This window comes from Simochromis diagramma, unplaced genomic scaffold, assembly GCF_900408965.1.
Source record: "Simochromis diagramma unplaced genomic scaffold, fSimDia1.1 OVJJ01000205.1, whole genome shotgun sequence".
Classification (NCBI taxonomy): domain Eukaryota; kingdom Metazoa; phylum Chordata; class Actinopteri; order Cichliformes; family Cichlidae; genus Simochromis; species Simochromis diagramma.
Window position 1 is genome coordinate 4,090,798 of NW_024386782.1, and position 17,299 is coordinate 4,108,096.

Consider the following 17,299-nt stretch of genomic DNA (forward strand, 5'->3'; position numbering starts at 1 on the left):
CTCTGCAGGGACTTCTCACAGCTGGAAGGCCACGAAGAAAAGACTCATTCAGAGTCTGGAAGGAAATGTGAACATAAATCACCCCGAGATCAGCTCCTGGGGCGGGGGTCCAGCTAAGCCGAGAAGGTTCCTGGCTCAAGTCTGCTGGTCCTGGCTTTCTCCTACAGCCCAAAGGCCAATTTAGACCATAACAAAAGCAGAGTCCCACCTGTCCAGCAACAACACATGGGAGGTGTGGCGGGGCGTACAAGACTTTATAATCCACAGAGGGTCTGAAAACAGAAAACCTGAGTGCTCACAGAGGAGATAAATTGCTTCTTCGCCCACTTGGAAACACCACAACAGCAGCCCTCATCTGCTTCAGGCCTGCTCCCATCCTCATCCTCACCTCGTTCCTGCACCGCTCCACTCACTTTACGGAATATGATGTCAGACGTGTATTCTTAGCAGTGAACCCCAGGAAGGCTGCCAGTCCAGACAGAGTACCTGCAAGACGCTAACAGCGTGTGGCCACCAGCTCACCCTCATCTTTACCAGAATATTCAACCTCTCACTAGACTGGGCAGCCATCCCACCCTGTCTAAAATCAGCCACAATCATCCCAGTGCCGAAGAAGTCTCCCGTTACTAACCTGAACAACTACCACCCTGTGGCCCTCACTCTGGTAATCATGAAATGCTTCGAGAGACTAGTCCTTCAGCACATCAAGGACTACCTCCCCCGAGACCTCGACCCCTACCAGTTTGCATATCATGCGAACAGATCCACAGAAGACAGCATTGTCAGAAGACAATACAGGAGCGCTGAGCCCCCTCCTGTATTGTGTCTACACCCACGACTGCAGTTCCACCCACAACAACATCATCATCAAGTTTGCTGATGACACCACGGTAGTCAGATTCATCTCAAAGGGAGACGAGGCAGACTACTGAGAGGAAGTCCTGAAATTGGCAGCATAGTGTTCAGAGAACAACCTGGCACTGAACACCAACTTGTGGACTTCAGGAGGCACTGACTTAGCCCCCCTGTACATCAAAGGGGAGTGTGTGGAGAGGGTCCACACCTTCGGGTTTCTCAGTGTCCTCATCTCCGCTGACAGACAACATCACAGGAGTCGTCAAGAAGGCCAGCAGCGGCTGCACTTCCTGAGGCTGCTGCTGAACTTCTACCGCTCATCCATTGAGAGCCTGTTGACATATTGCATCACAGTATGGTACGGGAGATAAAGTGAGGCTTCAGAGAGAAGTCAAAGCAGCACAGAAGATCATCGGCTGCCCTCTCCCCTCCACGATGGACATTTATTCCTCCCGCTGCCTCAGCAGAGCAACAAAAATGATCAAGACAGCACCCACCCTGGTTTTGACCTGTTCAACCTGCTTCCCTCAGGGAAGCGCTACAGGTGCATCAGCATAAAGACTGACAGACTCAAAAATAGTTTCTTCCCAAAAGCCATAACCACCCTGAACTCACACATGCACTGACAATACAGTCCCACCCCCAAATCCAAGGCCTTCCCTCTATAAACAGACTACACAATTATCATTACTGTGCAATAGTTTACGTGCAATAACCCTGTAACACTGTAAATATATAACACTAATTATTAATTCCCCCCATATGTATATTTTATATATTCTTTTGAATACTGCTCATATGTACATAGTGCAGCAGAACTGAGCACCTCACGCCCGTTTCTTTTACCACATGTTTGCACTGCGTAGGAGATGCTCTGTATCTCATTGTACATGTGTATAGTGACAAAAGGCATTCTATTCTATTCTATTTTAGATTCAGCAGTGTGTGGATATAGAGTATAGATAAAGTGTATAGAGTAGATCAGTCTTGAAAAGTGTGATATAAGAAACACAGCAGGCCTAATATTAAATACAATGGTTCTTTATTATACATATGCCTGTGTGGAGGCATTAAAAACCACTGGGTGACACCAAACTATCCTGGTGAATGAATAATGTCGTCCAGGAAACTGTTCAATCACATTCGGACACCGAGGCCGGACTCACTCGCAGCACGCTGCTGTCCAACATGATGCCCTCGGGTCAGACAAACAAAAGCAGAACAAATATGGGACAAGTAGGTCGTTACCATGGTTTCCGTATCTTTAAACCCTTATAATTATGCATAAACATACACGTACACACACATGAGCCGACAACAGGCCGTTTCATGAGTTAAAATGCTGTGCAAATGTTTCAATACAAACTAAAAACAACCAGAACCACATACTCTCCAGTTCACACATGAAACTGCAGCACTTTGAGTCCAGCACACGGTTTTCAGAGAGCCTCCCCCCCACTCCAGACGTGGACATGGTAAGGCCAAAAACCCAACTCTTAATATAACACGAGCACCTCCCGGGCGATGCAGACTGCAGCGCTCAGCAACATTTACAAAGTCTGAGTTATGTATCTGGGCTAAAATCAAAATAAAAGCATGCAAACACAAAATGTAACAAAAGCTTGATGAGAAAATAACAAAAGTGCTTTGGCTCAGTCAACAACCAGGTTAGCACCACATTTTAAGGGGTATGAAACTTTTCAGCGGCTTCATGCTCTGACTCTGGGACACACGCTTCAAAAGGGCTTTTTAAGGGGATTTAAGTCTCCGTGCGTTTCAAATTAAGTGCTTGAAAACTGATGGGCTTGCAGAGCTGCTGCCATCGCTTTCTCGTGTTATGACCCAAGTCATGATGCTGTGTGTTGTTTGTACTTATGTAAGTTCCAGGTGGAGGCAGATAATTGGCTAAGCATGGTATGAGGCTGGCTATATAGTGGAACTTATCAAGACTGGCTGCCCCGCCCACTTTCTATTTCCAAACAAGCTGTGCATTTAGCCATGGGTCTTGTGTTTAGTGGTGAGCTGTGTGACCAAGTTACTGTGATGAGAAGAGCTTGGTTGTCTTGTATTGACTGTAAACCTTGGTGATCTGGTTGCTGTTGGGGTTTTCTTTTAAAACCTTTTTCTCCTGTTTAGCTTAGTGATACAGGTAAGAGGCCTGCATTTTCTTTTGGGTTTCTCGTCATAGGTAAATCAGTTCTGTTTCATTTCTGGAGTGTTTTGTTTGTTGTTTTGGCCATTCCCTCCCTGATGCTTGCTATCTTTGGAGATTAATAAAATATCTGGTTGTTGTGAAACCGCAATCCTGTGGTAGCGTTGGTCTTTCCTTGGGAGCAGGCAGCGTGGGCATTACGTTTCCTTTTCTTTTTGGTTTTTTTGTGTTGCGCTCCGGTTTCCCCTTGGCTGGGTTGTAGCCAGGACCTTTAAAGCCCGGTCACACCAGAAAGATGAACAGCTAAATATTTGGGTCCGAGGCTTGGTGACTGTGGCAACAAACTGGATCAGAGTATCTTTCCACACCTCTCTGTCATCAGAGAAGTTTTAGCACTTTATTCTGAAGACTGAGCAAAATTTTATATTCGTTCGCTAACAGGAGCACCTTGAGGTCAAACACATCTGAGTCTGCTCTTCACTCGCATAGTAATTGTTCGATTTAGGATCCACTGTGGTGCAGAGAGGCAAAAACTACAAAATAAATGTGCCTTTCTCCAACAAATTATGAACCTGGCACTACCTTTAACTGCTAGATAAAAAAAAAAACTGACTGCTATTTAGAATTTTTTTCTTTTGTCCAAAAGCAGAAAACAATGTTCGAGATGCCTTATTTTACAAGTTTTGTTTGTGTGATCAACATTTCAAAACCCAAATACTCTGTTTCTTATACATAAATGAGAAGCTGGAGTAAGAATGAATATTTAAATCTTTAATTTTCTGTTTGCCACCTAATATTTTACCATTTCTCTTTTTTCGCTCCATCAGGTTAGTTGGATCCTGGAGTTATTTGTATGAGACTGATCAGGCACTAAATACATTTTTTGATTGCTCAAAGTTCATTAAAGTTTTTTTTCATGGGAGCAAAACATGCAGCTCACGGCTCATTCGGCTCACTAATTAATTCATTACCACTATTCCTTTAATAGCGATGCCAGTATTTCTACACAGCAACTACTACTATCGCTTATTTTTTTCTGCTCTAGACATGCCGTTTGAATTGTGAAGCACTAAAACCTCCACATGTGAAGTTTTTCCCCTTTTCTCTGATCTGTAACACGTCAGGGTGCTCATTATAATTTATTACGATAATACGATTTATTAAACAATAGGTCAAAAACATTTTTTACTCAGGTTTAGATCTCAGCTTTTAAAAGGTCTTTTTTTCTCCATAAACCACTTCTTAAATGTAAAGAAAACCAAAAATCAGGAGGGGTATTTTTTTTAATCTGCCATTTAGCTCTGGTGTTACTGGTCAAGTTATACATTGCACTGTTATTTGCTGGCGTGACGGGGTCTTTAGGTTGGCACAGAGCTGAGAGGAGTGGAAATATTTATTGTTTTCTCAATGGAGTAGTGTAGATTGACTTTTCACTCCCCTTTCGGGTGGTGCAGATTGTATGTTAGTAGGAGGTGGTGATGGGACCGCTTCTGTTTGTCTGTGCCCGGCTGAGCCCGACATTCAGAAAACACAGATTCGTACTTGGCACCGAGTGCAAACAAGCATGAGTATGTGAAATGTCCACTGACTCGGACACACTGTAGAAAGAAAATGAACAAAGTAAACACGGTGAAATGGAAAAGTGCCGTACTAGACGTTATTTCAGTTGGGTTTTTTTTCCTCTTCATTGCTCTCCACCGGGGGAGTTTTCTGAGGCGGGTCCTGGGGGGAGTCTTCACTCTGACTGGCTTGCTCCTCTGCGGTTGGTGACTCTGGTTTAGCTGAGGGCTCCTTGGTCGGCGGCGCGGCGGTTTGTGTGCAGTTGATCGGTGCGAGCACTATGGCAGGCTGCAAGGGACAGAAAACAAAAGCCTGCATGAGTGAAGGGCGCCAGGCTGAACACAAAATTTAATGACAGGAGCTACAGGAGAGCAGAAGGCAAACAGAACCAAACGCTACACAGGCACAAATTTAACCCCAGCTAAAGAAGCTTTGTGCCCTCAGAGGTATTCGCAGGAATAGAAACGTCCCACTGAGGTTTTTAGCCCCATCAAGCTACACAGAAATAATCTACATCAACATCAGCCCCACTAATGGAGTCAGAGTTTCCCATGTGATCACTACTTTATCATCAATGCAGAAATGAAGCAAGGTTAAGAGAGCAGAGGGAGGTACTACGAAGCAAGTTCATAAAGCCAGGCTTACTTTGTGTTAGCTGGCTCAACAACACCTAAAACCCCAGTCAGAGGTAACAGGCATCTCAACAGTGGTTTTCAGCTTCCTGTGTTAGCTCAGGTTTTCTGCTTCAGGCTCTGAGCATGCTCACAATAAAAAGCAGGCATCTGATGAAAGTTATTTTACAGATTTAATATTCTTGTTTGTAGTCCTGATAAATGGACAACAAACAAACAGACCGACTTTCTAATCTGTGTTTTTTAAGCTGGAATTTCATCAGACTTGGCAGCAGATTTAAATAAAATACAAAAACAATCGTTTTCTGCATTAGAAAATAAATGCTAACATATTCCTGCCTCTCTTTCGGGGGTTATAGTGAAACACAGCTCTACCATGTATGTAATCACTTATGTATATACAAAAATTTTTTATTCCTGTGCTAATTTTATTCTTTTTATACAGCTGCTGTCACAATAATTTCCCTTGTGGGAACATGAATGTATATATCTGCACATGGCATGTATAAAACCTATTGCTCCAGCAGAGAATCTGAATCTATCTAGAATCAGTGAAAACGTGGCACTTTTTAAATAGCTTCAGTTACCATGGTGATCAAGAAAGCCACCCCCGGGACACTGAAAACTCTGACTTAAGGCTCGACGTAGCTCACTAAGCCATTGATTTCGCTTCGTAGTACGCTCGTCGGGGTGTTTGATGGTAGAATGAAGCCCGGTTTGAATACCTGCAGTGACATTCACAGACAGCTGAGCCCTCAGCAGCAGACTAGAGCACACCCACAGTAAAATAAAGGGTGAGGAGTAGCGATGGAGGGGGACAGTGAAAACAGAAAGAAGCAGTTGGAATGGATGGAATTATTTAAAGGGGTTACTCAACTTGAAATTCTACTTTAGTCTGCATGTTATTTAAACCTAGATTTTTTTTTTCTCCTTTTTTTTTTGTTAAGTCTTTTTGTTCTTCCGTAGTAGGCAGTCATATCAAACTGGTATTCACCACAAATCCACTTCCAGTCCAGAACTGGGGCAACTCCCTGCGCCACAGCGCAATACTGAGGCTGGTGAGCAGAGTGCAAGGCACCAGGTAGAGTAACGCCGGCTGACCCATCTGCATCACGGCCAGCGCCACGAAGGTGATCAGCAGGCCGATGCCGTAAGCTGACGGGAGAGAGACAAAGACAGACGTCACTTTAGCTCCTGCAGGTGTTCTGCAAGTTGGTCTGCTGCTATATTCTTATTTACAGGTCGTCCTTGGCCTGCTTCTACCTTACTCACTGAGTTACAACCATCAGAAAAGTTATTGAAGTCTTTTGTTCCTAGACTTGTTCCTAAAGCTTGTACCAGATCTGGCAGGAAAATGAAATCATCTCTTTTTTGCTCTAAAACTGAAGTCCTCGGGAGAGGAAGTGCTGATGTTTTCTACTGGCTAGTCTTAACAATCTGTTTATTACATTACAAGCACCACGGTCATTTTTCTCGGGGTAAAACGATTAGTTGAACTACAGAGCAGAACCTCCCCTTATCAATGTCATTCCCACCTGAATGAGGTTCATCATAACATCAGCATTTCACAGAGTACAGCCCACCTCGATCCCCTCCTCCAGCCCACGTACGTACCGACTGTACAGGCCATGAAGTAGATCCTGTAGGATTGTGTTAAAATGTCAAATCTGTGACAGTACACAACCAGCAGACCTGAGAAAAGAAAATCAAAGAGGCATTCAGAACAAAGGGAAAGACTAACAGCAGTGTTTCACAAAGCTTTCTTAGCAGACTTCCATTTTTAGTATTTGTTTTAAATTCTTTGATGAAAATCTCTCATCTGTGACAGACTTACTGTTGGACACACCCTTGCTCTTATTTTCAAAGCATGTGAACTGTGTCATCATAAAACATTTGATTTGCATACCTGGTACCAAGATATCTCCGAAGCCAAGCAGGGAGAAGGGGCGGTCACAAAGAGCCAGGGGGGAGGAGTTTAACCGTGGCACTTTAAGCACCATGGGAAGCTGGAGAAAACACAAAAATTAACATTACCATCAACTACTGAGCTGAGACGGGTGTTTGGAGGACTTAACCGAGGTGTACCACGTAGGCTCACCTTTTCATGTGTGGAGGAGTCAGAGGGACCAGCTGCTACCTCCACCATTATACTTTGCCCACTCTGGAGAAAAAGTAAGGAGTAAAAACACAAAGAACACAGCAAACAACAACTAAACTAAAGAGACGTGCATGACAACCTGACATACCTTTGTGAAGGAAGGTGTAATAAATACGAAGAAAACATCATAGACGAACAGGACGGTCATTAGTAAAGTGCAAGCCTGCATCAGGGAGCAAAAGAAAACACAGTTTATGATCAAACTTTTATTAAAACAATCAAACACCGTTAAAAACCTTTCAAAAAAAAAAAAAAAAAAAAAAAAAAAATATATATATATATATATATATATATATCGCGTTGTGGTTCAGATCTGTCACCTTAAATGTGGGCAGCCTGACTGTTTTGAGCATGTAGAGACAGAAGGCGATCCCCAGGGCGTCCTGTAACACCCACGCCCACCTGGAAGACACGTAACACATTAGTCAGCCAGCACCATCACCATATCATGTACCTCAAAGGCGTCATTACACACAGACTTTACGCCACCCGACACACACACCCACAATAATTCTGCCCTCAAACCAAAATTCTTGGGTGCTGGAAGAAAGTGTGCAGCACAGCCTGTAGGAAACCAACAGCTTCAGCTCTTTTGATACTTCAGCAAAAGCATCTTTCCAAGTGAAAGTGAAAATTTTCCCCCCCAAATATAGCACCTACGGGGTCACTCTGAATTTTAAACCAGAAGATATGAACTTCTGGAGAAGCCCACAATAATAATTCCTTTCTCAAAAAGCTGAAATAGCCCGAGTGGTGACACTTCTGGATTATGTGATAAGGTATCTACTATTAGGGCTGGGCCATATCATACCGTTCACTGTAATACCGGTATAATGTTAGGAAATGATAAGAAAATTAAATATCGCAATAGAATATGGGTAAAACGCGCACGCGCAGTGCCTTTGTTTTCATATGCACATGGTGGAAAAAAGCATGGCGGCGACAGAGAATGAGAAGGGCGAAAGAGGATCGCTGAATAAAACTGATGAAGCAGAATTGGTTTGTAAAAATGCTGCAACTTCAGTGGTGTGGAACTGGTTTGGCTTTCGTGCCCTCAGATACACACCAAATCGCATTTTTTGGTAGAGCATGCAAGCGGGCCGTCGTTATTACCGAACCGATTTTATGTGGTACACGCCGCTCAAAAATCTGTCAAAAAATGTTTTAGTACGACTTTGCTAAGTTACGAAACCACACCGCTTGATGGATTGTCGGAGCATTATGGTTACCGTAGTCGGGAGCCTCGCCGAGTGATACGTACTGTGCTTGAACATAATATTACCGCACTGAGTGTGTATAACCTCTTTTTAAGTTTTGTGGATATTATACATGGTTATGCTGAGGACATGTCGGCCAATTTCCTGGAAATGCCTTATGGTTAAACTGTCAGCAAGGAATTTTCATTTGCACTGTTAAATTTTTATATAACTTTAATGCACATAAAAAACAGCTGCTTGTTTAAGTGAAATTGTAAATGGTCTGTATTTGTATAGCGCTTTACTAGTCCCTAAGGACCCCAAAGCGCTTCACACATCCAGTCATCCACCCATTCACACACACATTCACACACTGGTGATGGCAAGCTACATTGTAGCCACAGCCACCCTGGGGCGCACTGACAGAGGCGAGGCTGCCGGACACTGGCGCCACTGGGGACACTGGCGCCACCGGGCCCTCTGACCACCACCAGTAGGCAACGGGTGCCGGGTGAAGTGACATTATTAGTACAAAAAAACCCCATCAAAGTTGTGGAGTTGTAAAGTATTTTGTCTCGCATCAGTTATATCGTCATCGCAAATTTTCAAATATATATTGTGATAAATATTTTTGGCCATATTGCCCTGCCCTATCTACTATGAAACATTTAGTCACAGGTTATGGTTAAAAGTTTACTTTCTAATGCGAGCCAATTCTCATCTAAGTCGAAAGGGCTGCCTATAGATAAAGCTTAGACCCAGACAGAGGTCTAGGTTTTTATTTTTTTTATTTTTTAAGCTATCGCAGTTATTACTATCGGTATATCCTGGTTATTTCCCACCGCTGCACATGTCAATCAATAGTATTCCTTACTCCCATTCACCTCAAGTTAAACTTCGTACCTGACCTCATTTTTCGCCTCTCATGATTATTCCCCCTTTAATCGCTACAAGCTGGTGAATTTGACCTTTTCTTCTATGACTGTGAAGCCCTGCAGCGCCTTTGTCTGTAGCTGTAGTGGAATGAATTCAATTGTTTTTTAAATTTTGTGTTGTGCACTCACTGGTCTTCGTTGCGAAACACCATCCAGATGATGCTGACACCAATGCAGAGGGCCGACAGCAGCAGCATGCGGATCTGCGGCCGCTTGTGCAGGTACGGCAGGTTGTTCTCCGGGATCCTTTTTTTCCAAAACATAGGTCAGATGTCAACACTTTCTCTCAGAGAAATACAGTCACTGTTAAGCATGAAATGCAACTAAAAAGTGTTTTTATTAGCATTAATCTCCAGATAATCATGTTAACCATGTATCATTTGGTCTACAAACACAAGAAAAAAGGGTGTACAGAAGAAACAGGAAACAACTGCTCAATCCACATTGCTAAAAAAAATATTTAAAAAAAGGTTCCTAAACCGTTTACTCATCATGCTGTAAGTATAATGAGTATTTAAGTATTTATATGAGCTTTTCTGTTTCCAGGGTGGAGTGATTGTACAGCAGGCATCTTTATTGAATTTAATAAATAAGAACTGGGCGAACAAGTTTGAATTTATTTTAGATTTGAGAAGCTCAAACATATATATACCCTGACTAATATTTGGTTGAATCATCAAGTTGCACCTCGACCAGACATAGAAAACATACATGTATGGAGAGAAAAAACAAAACAAATGTCATGCTGTTTAAAGCATCGTCGCACCTGCTAATATGACCTGAAGACTCACCTGCACTTGCAGAAAGGAAGTCTCCTGACGAACGGCCACAGGCAGCTGTACAGGCCGACAGAGGAGGCCAAACAGAAGATCCTGATGACCCAAATGGCTAAACGGTGAAGAAACAGCAGACAGAAGCTGAGTAGATATTATCGTGTGAGGAAACCCGCTTCTTTGGCATCCCCCCTCCTTAAACACCTGAGTAGTGGTATTGCTTTCCCTTTTGTACACTATTGCCATCCGCAGCTTTCAGCAGCTTTTTAATCTGTTTAAAGGCGAAATGTTATCTCAGCCATTGAGCTCTTTATCAGTGCAGCCATTCTTTACACTCAGCAGGGTTTGACTCTGCTGCAGCTTAATGCCAGACAACAGGCAGCTCTGCGAGAGGAAATGATCTCTGAAGAATCTCAGTTTACCCTGGAGCTAAATGGAGAGGGGATTATTAATTTAATAAGATTAGTTTAGAAGCTTGGACCTTTTAACCAGAAATCCTGTTTTATTCATTTTGTGTATTTTCTTGTTGCACCTGTGTGTGATGTGCATTTTTTTTAAAATTTCTTCACCCTTCATTTTTTTTTTTTTTTATTCACAACCTATTCTACTGTATTGCATTTTAATCTTTACTTATTTTGCTCATTTGATTGATTTTATTTAATTTAGCTCCTTTCTATTATTTGGTTTTTACCTTAAGTAAAACACTTAAATACTTGCTTTGTCGTATTGTCTTTTTATTTTGTTAGCAAAATATTTATTCTACTTATTTAAGCTAGTTTTTAAAGGAGGAAAGAGGCAGCAATGTTAAAGGCTTAAGACACTGATGGTGAGCCTTCTATCATCATGGACAAAGTGAGACTGCACAACAACAGGATTAACAAGCCAGCGACTTTATGAGTTCAGTGCCAGTGATTCCTCCTGTGCATTTTTGTCTAATTTTTCTGGGGATTCTGGGGAATGGAGTCTAATAGACTAAGTTTCATCATCCGAGCGACATAAATGTTAAAGAGGTATGCATTTCTCAGCTGCAGTGAATAGATAGAATAAACTGTAGAAAACTAAACAGGAGAAAGAAGAAAACAATTTTAACATAAACCTGATCAACCCTGGCAGGGCCTCCTTGGATGAGGGTGTCTAGTGATAATGGCCGAAACAACCGATGAATTCAAGGTCCACCACTGACGATGTGTCTAAATTTTAATGATTTAGATCAGATCTCTAATCCCTAAACCTAACCAAGGAAAAAAGGCAGATTAGCTTGTGTAGAACGAATGTGTGCCACTGGTAAAGTTTCTGGGATGCTTTTCCTCATAACACCCATCCCTCAAGATTTTCTCCATTAAAAGCAATGCATTGTCAGGAATTGTGACATCTAGTCCTTTACCAAATCAACTTGGCTTTTAAATTTATCAGCAAGAGAGCAACAATATAGGAAATAATAACCGTATTCTTAATATAAGGACCTTCAAATATCAGTAAATTGATTGCTGAAAGTATCAGAAGTGAGATTCAGAAACGTGTAAATACGTTTTTTTTTTAAAAAAGAAAGGGAGCGATAGTTATGTTTACCTCTAAAGAAAACTGACCACAACAAGTAGCATGTACCCCCGGAGGGGAAAAAGTGCCAGCATTTTACTTGTTTCTATCTGCTGGCTCTGCATATAAAACACTGGGACACAACGAACCTCAGCTGCCGAAAACTATGCTGCACAAACATGTAAATGAGCTGTTATCAAGGATGTACTCAGGATGGGCCTGAGTGTGTTTAAGCATTAAAGTCCAGCTTGTTTGACTAACATAATTAACGTGCTGTGCCCGGGCGCGGTTCAGTTAGACTCGGTACAGTATGCATGTACCTGCATTCCCCTGCACTTCCCTCTTTAAAAATAACTCTGAAAGGAAAGCGTTCCACCGCTTTCATAATCAAGTCCCAAAATCCACAAACTCATAAAACTCATCAGGCTCTGCAACAGTGTTTTAGTAAATCAGAGAGTGACTGTGAGAGAGGAGCTGCTGCCAAGATAAATGTAAGCATCCTCTGGCACAGTGTGAGCACTGGGCAGCAGGAGGACAAGTGTCCCTAATCTGAGTAAGCTACTGCATACTGTAGATAAAAAGAATATAAACTTGCCAAGTGGTGAGGAGAAATTTGACGTTTTAAATTAGTTAAAAAAATTTGACAATGAATGCCTAGTAAGTCCAGGAATTATCCATACAGGTGTTTCAGTCAAGAAAAACAAGGAAACCTGTAAGATCCAGTTAAAAGCTGCAGGCTTGAACTAAATCAGCTGCTCTGGAACCATTTTTCTGATTCTGACAGACTGTAAAAGTAAGCACATCCTAAATTATCACTTCATTTGATTCTAAACTACAAACGCTTATTGCAAAAGCACCGTTCTGTGTTTTTTTGCACTTCAGGAGGGTTTTTTTTCAAATATGTTTTGCTCTGTGGTTTTTGTGCACATAGCAAATGCTGTTTTTTTTTTTTAGGTTTTGTCACATCTTTTGCACAACCTCAATCCAGAGAAAATCCCTACTGAGTGACGCCAAGCCACAGTGAGTAAGGACAAATTAAAAGCTTTGAGAGGCTAACCGCCCCCAACACACTAATGAATACTGGGTAGAAGGAACTGAAACCACCATCATTTACTGGTCCCATAAACGTGCTTCTGATCTAACGGATTTACTTATCTTTTAAATGTTTCCTTCAGCGCGACTAGTATAGCAGCGGTTATATTCTGTGTACGCTTCGTGTGTATCTGCATCGTACCCAGGTGGTCGTAGAAAAAGTAGAGTAGCACCAGCATGTTGCAGCACATGACGACGAACACACAAATCATGATCGGGGTTACGTCTACGGTCTCCTCCTCTTGCTTCTCGGCACTGTCGTCCCGCTTGTGCTTCATGTACCGTCTGCAGGAGGACAAGCAACAGTGAGTAACTCTAAAGACAAAGAGTATATATGCACACATGTTTGCTCTGAGGTTTTGTCTTTCACATTTTAAATTGCAGATTATGGTCCAATTTTTGGTGATTTACCAAAACACACGGGATAACCATATTGCCATTAAAAGTCTATATTTATAGTCATTTGGTCAGCTGGCTGGCATTCACTTCCATCCTGAGTTGAAAACACGCACTCATGATCCCAAATGTTTTTTTCTCTGCGGTGCTGTGCGTCAGCGACCCCATCTCACTCTGCCCTCCTTCACCTCAGAAAACTCCAAAAAGATGGACTCAGATTGGGTTAAGCCAATGAGTCACCCATACTCAAATAAACAGTGCTGCCCTTTACTGGAGTCGCAGCGGTAAGATGCAGATTGCTTGGTTTGAAAAGAAGAGAAGCACTCATAGTCACCCAAAAGGAAAGTCTTTTGCAATCATGCACTTGTATTTTGTTGCCAGGAAAACTCTGACCAATGTTCTCTGGAGCCTCTCCTGATGAAATATCTCTAATGTAAATTTAGCAACTGTGACTAAATGCACCGTTTGCACTCGCTGAAGGAATTTCTTTGATACCTAATACTTGCATCATTGTATTTTTGTATCACTTAATGCAGTTTTGTTCAACCCAGACTAAAATCACTTTTTAACTTTAATTTTTTCAAAAAGTCTGAAGACTCTGGCTGTCATACTGCAGTACAGCTGAAACTCTGACACTATGGGATTTTCCACTGAATCGCTTCCACAGAAGCACTTTTACAGGACCAGTAAACTTACTTCTTGCTGTCTCTGCTGCCGGCCCAGTAGCCTCCAATAGCCACCGTTCCTACTGCCATCAAGAAGATGATCACCATGTTATAGTCTAACACTGGCTCATTGGGTGCGTACATGGCAACCAGCTGTCCTTTACCAAAGGTCTGCAGAAGTAAGAAACAGCATTAGATTTGCCAGATGTCAACCTTCAAAACTAAATAAAACATGCCAAAATAAGGAAGTGCTACTTAATTTATATTAAATAAACCCTAATTTAGCCTACTTCAAAGTAAATTAACTCTGATGTTGTGATTATTAAGCCCAATTCAGTGCATAACACTGGACTGAAGTCATGAATTGCAACAAGAGTCTCCGTCATGGTGCTCAGTTTTAGATACACTTTTCCACTTAGATACATTTTCCACTCCACTGGAAAAACAAATCTGTCTGAAAAGGAGCATTTAACCAGTTGCTTCCAGCTGGATAGACGTGCCATGTGCCGTTTATCGTGTATCAAAGCTTAAACCATCTCTAAGTAGTTCCCTGAACATGTCAATCAGTTCACTGTACTCAAATGGACTCTGCAGTCACCAGATCTCAATCCAGCACAGCACCTTTAGGATGTGGTACAATGAGAGATTCTCATTGTGGACATGGAGTTAACAAATCTGCAGGAACTGTGTGACACCATCATGTCAATAGGGAGCAAAATCTCTGAGAAATACTTCCAGCACTTTCTTGAATCTGTACCATGAAGAATTACAGATGAAAGGTAGTTTACCCTGCTACAAACAAGGTACACATATTAAAGCATCCAGTGACACAGAATTAGAAAAGGGATAATAAGGCTAGGTGTAGAGCTTCTAAAGTGAGAAGAGAAATATCGGTTGGTAGCTGACTTCTCACCTTGCTTATATCCAACATATCAGAGTAGCTGAGCAGTGCCACGGGAATGTCAATCTCTTCATACTGAGTCTTGTTTCCTGCTGGTGGCGTCTGTAGGAAAAAAACAAAAACAAAGCACATTTCTGATTTGTCATGAACCAAAAGACCTGTTTAATTCTGACACAGAATAGCCGTGAACAGCTGTCTCACCAGTCTGTCCTTGCTGACGATGAGCAGGCCCTTGGCACCATTAATCTGGGCCAGGCGAACTTTTTCATAGAAAGTGCAGTTCCCCCTCATCACCATGGGGATGCGGTTCGGGAAGCCTCCCTCTGGGACCTCAGAGGGTGAGCACAGGACCGATGTTGTCAAGTCATGGATCTGGAGACGTGACTTTGAAACAAAAGGTTTGGAAATACTCTCAGAGGTTTCAAAATACAGTAATTAGAGATGTTGTTTGTTTGAATTAATTACTCATTACGTACTGTTTATTATTCTTTAATGGAACAAAGAAGCTTCCTCATTTAGTGTAAAAAGGGGCAGCCTTGTCATAAAAATCCTTGTACTTCTAAAAGACTAGTTTGTTTCTCATTATACACCTATATCTAAAAATAAAACCCTTGTGCGAGTATGACCTAAAAACTGTAATTCTTGTATTTATTTCTTGTTGCGTGTATTACTACAGCCTAATATATTCTGATATTCATAAAAGCTCTCCAGTGATTGCGCTTGGTTCAGAAAATAGCAGCTTGACTCTTAACAGGCAATAAAAGTAGAGATTACATTTCAGCATCCTGTCTTCCTAAGAAAAGATGTTGTACACTGAGGCTTAGGCTCATTGCACTGTGTGGCCTTGAAGCAATTTGAAATTTTACAATGTTTGGTTAACCCCCTTTGTTAGTGACTTACTGCCTTATTGAGATCCTGAGGTAAACGTGCCCACTGGGAGTTGAAGAATATGCAGTAATCCTTTCCTTTGCTCTTGCCCTTGTCACTGAAATGGGCCATGCCGTACTCTCCCACCACCTGTCAACATAAAAACAATGGCTGGATCATCTCACATGTCCAAGAAAAAGTACATTTTTATATCACAGAGTTGAGCTTTAATTCTAGCAGCCCTATAAATGTTGATGTTTCCCTGTCTGCATCAATTTGAGACGGTATAAAAATTCCCAAAAGCCTTTTTGAAGCTATGATTAAACTATTCGTACCCCTTTTAGTTGGTTTTTGTATACCCTTCTTCATATAAACGGGGTGCACACAATATGATAAACCCTTGTATGTATAATAAAGCTCAGCAGCACTACAAACTACAGCCTTCAGTGTATAAAAAGGCTCAGTAACAGCTCCTACAATCAGGGTTCCTGCAATGTACTTGAAGTTAGATTTAAGGCTTTTAAACACATTTGTCAAATACCTCTTCTTTCTTTCTCTTTCCACATGACAATCTTTAGCTAGATTAATAGTTTTTTCACTGAACACAAAACAGAAAAACCTGTTCAAATTTTAGTTTGGCTCACTCAGTTATATTGTTTCTGGCAGTGACTTGAAATATTTCACTCTTAAACTCTAATTTCAGACGCGTTCCATATTTTACAGCACTACCGCAGTCTAAGTTGTCAGTGGTTAACATCATATTCGCTGTCTCGTAATCACTGTGAAGATAAACCCAGTGTCGGTTTCAGGTGAGGTGAATCGATCGGCAATAATCCCCCTTCATTAATGCTGCATCAAAAGGTGAGTAATGTGTGGGTTTCCAGGGCCCACAGAAATCTCCGCAAGCTAACAGACATAGCATCTATGCTAACGTTCCCGGAAAACCGCAGGGAAATAAAAACCCAAATCCTTGTTTGTTAACCGCAGGCTGCTACCCGACAAAGACGCACTGAGGGACAGTTTTCGAAGAAACAGACGTGGTCTCTCTCACCTTCTGGATGAGAAAAGCGACCCAAATCAGTGTTTCGGGGACCCTCATGGTGTCTAGCTTGTTGTTGTCTCCCCCATCGACCAACCAACCAACCAAACAAACGCTTGGCTCGAACTCCCTGCACGAGAGCCCCCAACGCCGGCTCTAACAGGCCGCGCCCATTTCGTTCGGCTAGGCTTTTTAATTGGATGATATTGTCATGTGCCACTTTGCTGTTTGGATAAAAACAGACTGCCAAAAAACGATAAAAAATAGTAGCGGTCACTGACAGCACGAAAAGCCTAACATGCTTTACAGTTAAACATAATTTTTTTTTAAAAAAAAAAAAAAAAACCCAACAACAAATAAAAGAGGAGTTATAGAGTTTGGTTAAAAGTTTTTCAATTCATTAGCATGACTACATAAGTCAATCAATCAATCAATAAATAAAGGGAAACAATTTTTCTTCAATTTTTCTTCATTTTCTTCAAAAATGCAAAACTCTCAGGATGTTTAACCCAAAATTTCTAAAAAAAAAAAGAAAAAAAAAA

General features: G+C 41.7%; 1 protein-coding gene across 1 annotated transcript; it reads right to left on the minus strand.

Annotated features, from left to right (window-relative positions):
- Positions 1 to 1,880: 1,880 nt before the first annotated feature.
- sppl2 (signal peptide peptidase-like 2) lies at positions 1,881 to 16,924 on the minus strand. The gene is made up of 15 exons (XM_040017220.1): positions 16,770 to 16,924; positions 15,752 to 15,868; positions 15,053 to 15,235; positions 14,864 to 14,953; positions 13,982 to 14,121; positions 13,032 to 13,174; positions 10,280 to 10,376; positions 9,618 to 9,734; positions 7,678 to 7,759; positions 7,446 to 7,520; positions 7,298 to 7,360; positions 7,106 to 7,205; positions 6,814 to 6,891; positions 6,194 to 6,354; positions 1,881 to 4,855 (listed from the first exon to the last, which is right to left on the minus strand). Exons 1-15 carry the CDS (start codon positions 16,815 to 16,817, stop codon positions 4,670 to 4,672), a joined length of 1,680 nt encoding a protein of 559 aa, XP_039873154.1. The 5' UTR covers positions 16,818 to 16,924; the 3' UTR covers positions 1,881 to 4,669.
- Positions 16,925 to 17,299: the final 375 nt, after the last annotated feature.